The sequence below is a fragment of the Colius striatus genome, chromosome 10 (assembly GCF_028858725.1).
Source record: "Colius striatus isolate bColStr4 chromosome 10, bColStr4.1.hap1, whole genome shotgun sequence".
Classification (NCBI taxonomy): Eukaryota; Metazoa; Chordata; class Aves; order Coliiformes; family Coliidae; genus Colius; species Colius striatus.
In genome coordinates this window covers 1123936-1132285 of record NC_084768.1, presented here as the reverse complement: position 1 = coordinate 1132285, position 8350 = coordinate 1123936, and the positions used below count along the sequence as shown (strand labels likewise).

General features: G+C 56.4%; 1 protein-coding gene and 1 pseudogene across 1 annotated transcript in view; one reads left to right on the top strand and one right to left on the bottom strand.

The window, feature by feature from the left end:
• The window catches only part of LOC133626255 (E3 ubiquitin-protein ligase RNF128-like), a 7283-nt gene extending 4926 nt beyond the window's left edge, over positions 1-2357 (top strand). Inside the window, exons 6-7 of the mRNA XM_062003889.1 lie at positions 364-469; positions 1831-2357. Coding sequence (XP_061859873.1) covers positions 364-469; positions 1831-2357 — 633 coding nt within the window. The remainder of the gene's footprint in view (positions 1-363; positions 470-1830) is intronic.
• Positions 2358-3172: 815 nt separating this feature from the next.
• Positions 3173-6149, bottom strand: LOC133626294 (E3 ubiquitin-protein ligase TRIM7-like; annotated as a pseudogene).
• Between the last annotated feature and the right edge of the window lie 2201 nt (positions 6150-8350).

The following is an 8350-nucleotide window of genomic DNA, read 5'->3' as shown; positions in this document are numbered from 1 at the left end:
AAAGGGAGAAGGAAAAGGGGGGAAAGGGGGGCAGGAAAAGGGGGAAAGGGAAAGGGGGAAAAGGGGAATGGAAAGGGGGGAAAGGGAAAGGGGGGAAGGAAAAGGGAGAAGGAAAAGAGGGAAAGGGGGCAGGAAAAGGGGGAAAGGGGGAAAGGGAAAGGGAGAAGGAAAAGGGGGAAAGGGAAAGGGGGAAAGGGGGAAGGAAAAGGGGGAAAGGGGAAGTGGGGAAGGAAAAGGGGGGAGGGGAAAGGGGGGAGGGGAAAGGGGGAGAAATAAAAATCAGTTGTTTTGGAGCTGTTTTGAGGCTTTTTAGGGTTGTTTTGGGGTTATTTTGGGGCTGGTTTTCCCTCCCCCAGGTGTGAGAAAGTGAGTTTGCAGCTGCCTGGGGCTGCAGCTGAGGCAGAAGAGCGAGTGGGTCCCAGCTCCTGGCGCAGCAGCATCCTGAAGGACACGCTGAGGAGGCTCCGAGGTAGCCGGGGAGGGGCTGGAGGGGGTTGGGAAACCCAAAGTGACCTCGTTTGGGGGAGAAAAAACATCAACTGACCTTGCTCTGGGGAGAAAAGCCCCAAACTGACCGCCTTTGGGGGAGAAAAAGAAGAGGCTGGCTTCATTTTGGGGAGAAAAGCCCCAAAGCAACATCCTTTTGGGGAGAAAAATCCCGATAGAGCTGATTTGGGGGAGAAAACAATCCCCAAACCAACCTCATTTTGGGGAAGAGCATCCAGATTGACCTCATTTTGGGGAGAAAAACCCCTAAACTGGCTTCTTTTTGGGGAGAAAACCTCTAAACCGACCTCATTTTGGGGAGAAAAATCCAAATTGACCTCATTTTGGGGGAGAAAAAAAACTCTAACTGACCTCATTTTGGGAAGAAAAACCCCAAATCAACCTCATTTTGGTGGAGTAAAAGTCAAATTGATCTTGTTTAGAGGAGAAAAAACCCCCAACTGACCTCAGTGTGGGGAGAAAAACCCCTAAATTGGCATTTTTGGGAGGAAAAAACCCAAACTGACTTGTTTTTGGGAAGAAAAGCCACACATCAGCCTCATTTTTGGGAGAAAAAGTCAAACTGACCTTGTTTGGGGGAGGAAAAACCCCCAACTGACCTCATTTTCGGGAGAAAAACATCCCATGATGGATTCTGTGGGGTTTGCCCCAAGCCCCTGCAGGAGCCTGAGGGCTGAAGGACGTGCTCAGCTCCTCCTCACCTGAGGACACCAGAGCAGCCTCACCAGCCCACCCAAAACACCTCCCAAACCCCAGGGAAACAGGCAAATCTGGGTGACCCGACGGGTTTTTCTCAGCCCTGGAGCTGCAGGAACCTCCCCCAGGGCTGAGCCTCAGCCTCCAGACTCCTTTGCACCACACAAAGATGCAAAAGCCTTAATTCATTGGCTCATCTCCAGCCTCCAGCTGCTTTCCTTCCACCCCCCGCCCCGTGCCTGGTCTGACCAGATTTGCTGCTTTACACCCCAATTTCTCTTCTCTTCAGCAATTTTCACCCCCCTTTCAGTGTTTATTTTGGCTTCAAATGCACGGAGCTTTCTGCAGCAGCTCCTGGCACCTGCTCTGGGGGTTTTGGGGGCAATTTGGGGCATTTTGGGGAGGTTTAAAAGCAGATCCCTCTGCTTTATCTGCAGAGCTTCCTGCAGGAGCCCCTGACCCCCATTCTGTGCCTTTTTTGGGGCAATTTAGGGAGGCTTAAGAACATTTTCTCATCTCATCCCCAGCACCTTTCCCCTCCAGTACCTTTTGGTAGCCAAACCTGCCCCCCACCAGCCCCCCCCTTGACCCCCTTTTTCCCCCTCTCTGTGTCCCTCCCACCCCCAGCCATCGTGACCCTGGACCCTGACACCGCTCACCCCGAGCTCATCCTGTCTGAGGACCGTAAGAGCGTGAGGAGAGGAGGGGGCTTGAGCCCCCAGGAGCTCCCTGACTCGCCCCAACGCTTCGAGTACTGGCCCTTCGTGCTGGGCTGGCCGGGCTTCGCGGGGGGGAGGCACTGCTGGGACGTGGAGGTGGGTGAGGCCGGGGATTGGGCAGTGGGGGTGGCTCGAGAGTCAGTCCCAAGGAAAGGGAGGCTCAGCCTCTCCCCTCAAGGTGGGATTTGGGGGGTGGAGAAGTGGGGGGGACAGATCCGAGCCCTGACCCCCCGTAAGGTGACGCTGGTGCCCCTGAGGTGGGTTCCACGCAGGGTCAGTGTCCACCTGGACTATGCTGGGGGGTCTGTGGCCTTTTTTGATGCAGAGGAGGGGGGGCTCATGTTCCTCTTCTCACGTGCTGCCTTCACTGGGGAGAGGGTCCGGCCCTGGCTCTGGGTGGTGGGGGCCAAATCCCACCTCAGGCTCAGACCCTGACCAAAAGCACCAAAAGCAGTGTTTCCCACCCCATTTTCACACACTTTCACACCCCCTCTCAGTCACCCCCACGTCCTCCCTTGCGCTTTTGTGTCTCTCACCTCCCCCTTTCCCCACCAGAACCCATCACTCCCCACGACTTTACCTCCTTTCCCCTTCCCTGTGGGTGCAGTTGCCCAAAAGCTTACAGTTTCACCTCAAAACGAGGCAGCTCTGGCACAGACAGAGCTCCTGAAGGCTTTGGATGTTCATCCTGAGGCTGGATGATGGGAAGTCCACCCGTGGCAAAGCTGCCAAGACCCTTTTCCTCACTCCTCCTCCTCCCACTGACAGCCTTGCAGCCCCTTCCCTCTCCATCATTAACAATAAAACCTGTTATTTTCTCCCATTTCTCCTCATTTTCTTCCAGGGAGGTCCCTGGGGCTCGTGGGACCTTTCTGGGTCCAATCTCAGGCTTTGTGCCACCACAAAACCCTGTTTCCCCCTCCCTCCAAACAACCCCTCCCTGCCCCATCAAAGAACCAGGCAGAGAACGACACTGTGGCACGTGGAAACCTCTTTTACTTCATCTAAACACCACCAAGGCAGGAGGAAGAGGAGGAGGAGGAGGTGGGTTGGGGCAGATGTGGCTTCATTTCCCAGCCCCTGCTGCCTCCCCAGATTTGATGTCAGACCCTTTGGGCTTCTCTGAGGGTGGGGAAAAGAGAAGCCAGAAGGGCCAGTGAGGAATTTAGGAGGGCAGCAAGTCCTCTGAAGTGCTGGGATAGGGGATGGGAGGAGGATGAAGCTCCTGCTGGGGTAAGGAAGGAGAAGGTTCAGGGGCACAAGGTGATCTGGGACCCCTCACCCCAGACCAGGAACCAGGGATGGAGAGTTTCCCCTTTGAAGGAAGCTGCTGGGAAAATGAAGATCAAAATCTTCTCATCAGCATCAAAAAAAGCCACCTGACCCTTGTCATAGTCCAGGGAGACACGAACCCTCCTGGGCACCCGGGTCTGGGGCAGGGGGACACGCTCCAGGGAGGTGAGAGCCCAAAACTGACCCTCACAGAGCCCCATGGACCAAAGCTCCATCTCAGGGCTGGTGGTGGCCTCTTCCCCCCTCCTCAGGGACTCCTTGGCCACCCCCAGAGCCCAGGAGCCTTTGGGGGTCACCTCCACATCCCAGCAGCATCTCCCTGAGGTGATTCCTTCATGGGCCAGGACACGGGGGTCGACCTCAAACCACTCAGGTGGGTCCTGCTCAGCTTCTTCCCACCTCACGCTGCTCCCATCTGCTGACACCACGAGCTGAGGGTGGGACATGGTGGGATCCAACATCACCTTCACTGGAAAAGGGGGAGGAGAAGAGTGAAAGAGGGAAACCAACCCCCTTCCCCAGGGCTCTGCCTGCTGCAGTATCCTCAGCCCCATCACCAGGCTGAGGGGGAGGGACTGGCCAGGTCCTGGGGGGGGTCATTCGGGGCTCCCCAGCTCCAGAGAGACAGGGGAGATGTAGAGGCTCCTTTTCTGGAGGTTCCCAAACCCTCCTGGACACGTTCCTGTGCCCCCCCGCCCCCCCAGATCAAGAGGAACCTGCTTTGGCATCTTCCCCAGGTGACCCTCCAACTCATGGCCCATCACCAGGGTGGGCTGAGCCTTCCCTCAGCCCTTCCCATGCACCCAGCCCTCAGGAGGTGAGGATTTACTCACCCTTATCAGGCAGCTGGAACATCAGAGTGTCTGAAATGGGGGGAGAAGAGGAGACACAGACTCACATCAGCACGGGCAGGTGGGTTCTTCCCCACTGAAGCCACACCTATAACCCCCAAACCCCCACCAATTTACCCTCCAAGTGACTCAAAACCAGCCCCTTCCCCACCCTGGTACCTCGGAAGCTCCTCAGGGTTCCCTCCAGAGCATCGTTTTTCTCCCTGAAGTGACTGATTTTCTCCTCCAGCTCTGGAAGAGGCGACTGAGGCTGCTGGAAACGTTCCTCCTCCAGCCTGGAGAAGGACAGAAGGAGGCAAAGATTCATCTTGGTGGAGAGAAACACACCAGGAGACCTTCTGTGCCCACCTTGCCCTGAGGAAGCCCAAATGTTTGGCTTCTGGGTGAGGTTCTGTGAAGGTTCTGCTGAGGAACACGAGGGTCCAACCTCCTTCCCCCCATCCTGGAGAAGCTGAGGGAGCCTTGTACCTGCTCAGGGTGCCTCTGATGTCCTGGGAAGGAGAGAGAAAACTCAGTAAATGGGTCTTGGCAGCCATAAAAAAGCCTCAGCAGTGCGTGGAGAGGAGCCCAAGGGTGGGTTTGGTTGTGGCAAGGGACAACACCCAGGGCCAGGAGATGCTCTGGGCACAGGAAGAGATGTCCTGGGCCATCAAGAGATGTTCTGGCCCCAGGAAAGGATGTCCTGGCCCATCAGGAGATGCTCTGGCCCAAGGAGGGGATGTCCTGGGCCATCAGGAGATGTTCTGGCCCAAGGAGCAGATGTCCTGGGCCGTCAGGAGATGCTCTAGCCCCAGGAGGGGATTTCCTGGGCCATCAGGAGATGCTCTGGGCACAGCAAGGGATGTCCTGGGCCATCAGGAGATGCTCTGGCCCCAGGAGGGGATGCTCTGGCCCCAGGAGGGGATGTCCCAGGCTGTTCCTTCCCCCTTCACCTGCAGGAACTCTCCCTCTAGCTGCTGCAGCTTCTCCTCTGCCTCCTGCATCAGCGTCTCCAGGTGGGAGATCTCCTGGGTCAGCCAGGTGACCTTCTCCTCCTGGGTTTTCTCCACCTCCTTCTCCAGGTGCCCCAGATGGACCATCAGGAGATGGACAAAATCCTCCAGGAACAGACGGAGCCCTTTGAAGGAGGAGAAAACCCGTCACTGCTCGGCTGCAGTCTGCTCCTGCCAGGAGGGGACAAGGGGAGGAGGATGAGGAGGATGAAGCAGAGCCCCACACCCAGAAATAAACATTCCCCATCCTTTTAATCACTTGTTTTGGTATTAATTTCATCACCTGGATGGTGACACCAACCCCCCACCCCCCGTGAAGCTAAAACCCATTTACCAAATACTCCCAACTTCTCCTCATCTCCACCTCCCGGAGCCCCAGGAGCTGCTCTCGAGTCTCCTTTAGGGTCTGCAGCTGAGTTTAGATTTGTCCCTGAAAGGGAGACAAATAAAGATCCCCCCAGGGTGGGGAGGAGTTTGGGGGGGGGGGAACAGGGCAGAGAAGAGGGGGAAAAGGGGGAAAAAAAGGGGCAGAGAGAGGGGAGGGAGCAGGGCAGAGGCTGCCAGGGGATTATCAAACCCTGATTGGGGGTTGGGTCTGTCTCCTGCCACACGTTTAGGGGTTGACAACGACCCCCAAAGCCCCCCGAAGCCCCCGTTTCTACCCTGTGCTCCTGGAGCGCATCCCGCGCCGGCAGCACCGTGTGAGCGCGGTGCGACCGCGACTCGCGGCACATGGCGCAGATCGTGGTTCCCTCATCCCTGCAGAGGAACTTGAGAGGCTCCCGGTGCTTCTGGCATCTTCCTCCTCCTCTTTCCTCCTCTCCCTCTTCTTCCTCCGCTTTTAAACTCAGCCTCCGGGCTACTCGCAGCACCCGCTCCAGCTCCCGGCTCGGCCGCAGGTTTCTCTCTGGCGCCGTCTCACGACACGTCGGGCAGGAGAAGCTGCTCGTGGGCCATTCCCAGCAGTGGCTGATGCAGCCCCAGCAGAAATTGTGGCCGCAGCGGATGGAAACCGGCTCCCGGAAATATTCCAGGCAGATGGGACACGAAGCTTCGCGGGGCAGCTCCGGGACGGGGCTCGGCGAGGCCATGGGGATGGGACCCCCCCCACCTCAGAGCTCTGGAACCTCCTCGGACGCTTTCGCTTGGCACCCGGAGAAGGGAAAGGGGAGGGAAGAGGAAGGAAAGAACCTGAGGGGAGGAGAGGTGATGATTAAATCCCCCCTGGTTCCATGCCCTTTGGGGGGGGGCTTTGCTCCCAGAGCTGAGCACAGAGGGGAAGGAGAGGGGGCGATGGTTGCAGCCCCCCTGGTTGCAGCCCCCGGGGGTGGTTTTTGCTCCTAGAGTTGAGCCTGGAGGGGAAAGGAGAGTTTGGAACGTCGTCAGCATCCGAAATGATTCTCTGACCACCCCCAAACCTCCCTCAGGCTGAAAACAAATGATTCCACCCCAAAACGGAGCTGGTTTTCGGCCCCATCCCCCTCAACACCTGAAAAAATCAAACCCAAACCCATCCCTTGATCTGGGATTTAACCCTGAAACTGAGGAAAAACGGGTAAAACAAGAGAAAACTGAAGGGGGGGGGAACGGGATCCCCCAAATCCTGAGTTTATACCTCGAAAGAATTGAGCACAGTCCCCCGAAAACCCTCTGAGGAGCAGCTTCTCCTCCTCGAGAAGCTCTGTCCAGGGCCAGCGAAACCTCAGCTCCCTCTTGAGACCTTTGATCAGCCAATTAAGGCTCAAATAAAGCGACTTTTAACCCGTTCCGGGCCCAAATCCGCTTCGCAACCACCCCGAAAGCCGTTTGGCTGAGATGGATCGGGGAGGGGTTTGAGGGGAGGAGGCTGATGCTATCGAGGGAGGGGGATGCTCTCGAGCACCTCGTGGTCTCCTTTTTAACCCCATTTTGTGCTCTTTTGGACCCAAATCAGCGTCACCTCGGTCTCCCCCACCCTGAGGATGGGATCAAACACTCCCCTCCCCCAAACACCCCCCAGGGAAAGCGGCATCAAACCTCATCTGGATCCTCCCCCAGGGGGATAAAATCTCACTGGAGCCAGGGGGTGGCTTGGAAAAGGATTTAAACACCCCAAAAGCTGTGTTTAAAGAGCCCCTGGGGTGGGGGTGGATGGGTGTGTTGAGGGGGGTCGAGGTGAGGCAAAATGAGCTGAGATGCTTCTCCAGTCACATCAATCTCTAGAGGAACCCCGCTCCTCCCCCCCCCAAAAAGGCGCTTCGAAGGATGAAACCCCACGAGGAGTTTCAATCTGAGTGTTTGTGAGCAGGAACTCGTGACACCACCCCCCAAAACCCCCTCCCCCCACCCCATATTTACTGCTGCTCCCCCCAAAAACCGAGTCGCTTTGTTCCTCAAGCTCAGCCCGACTCAAACCCCAACGCTGAGGGAAGAGATGGAAGTTGACAAAGAGATAAGAGTCAATGGAACCAAGTACAGAAACGTAGCCAGAGGCCAGGAGGAACAGCCCAGCAGCTGTGGGGGAAGATTGCAACAGGCCTTGTGAATGTGTGGGGAACAAATCTCCAGGGTTTTCATGGCGAGCTGGCAGCGAGTGTGTGTGTGGGCCTCAGACTATCCTGTCTGCAAGCATCCAGTGTCTGCAGCGGGTGAGTTCAGCTGGGAACTGGCACTGTCCTGGCATAGAGTGCTATTTTTGTTATTCACTAGCAAGGCAAAGCCTGCTGAAGAGATCCCACGTGTTGATGTCTTGCTTTAGCGGGAAAAAGGTCTCCCTAAATCTCCTTTGGCTTGGGCTGAATGAGATCCTGAGGACGAGGCTGGTAGGAACTGTTTGTGTGGGAGGATGGGGTTGTGTGTTGCTGATGGAAGGCAGAAGTGTTAATGGGAAAGCAAAGCAAGGCAGTTGTTAAAAGTGGATGGAGTGGAGAGAGACAAGGAATCAGGGTGCTTTTGGCAGCAGAGACAGCCATGGGCAGAGTGAACAGTGGGCTGGGATCAGAGCCTGGAGGGGACTGGAGGAGACTCCCAAGTTGGGGAAGAAGAAACCACTTCAAATTTCTGCCTCTGACTCAAAAGAACTGACTGCTCATACAGAGAACTGACGTGGAAAGCCATGGTTGGGTGTTCTTGGGTGCCCTGTGTGACTTGTTGTGCTTTCCTTGTGCGTAGGGTGGTGGTTTGTGCCTGCAGCTGCTCTGTTGGTTTGCCAGCTGGAAGGCAAAGGGCTTCTCCTGGATAAAACCTACTTGTCTAATGTCAGAAGCTCCTCCTAATCTCTTTGTGCACTGGTAGAGAAGCAGTGGGGGGGTGG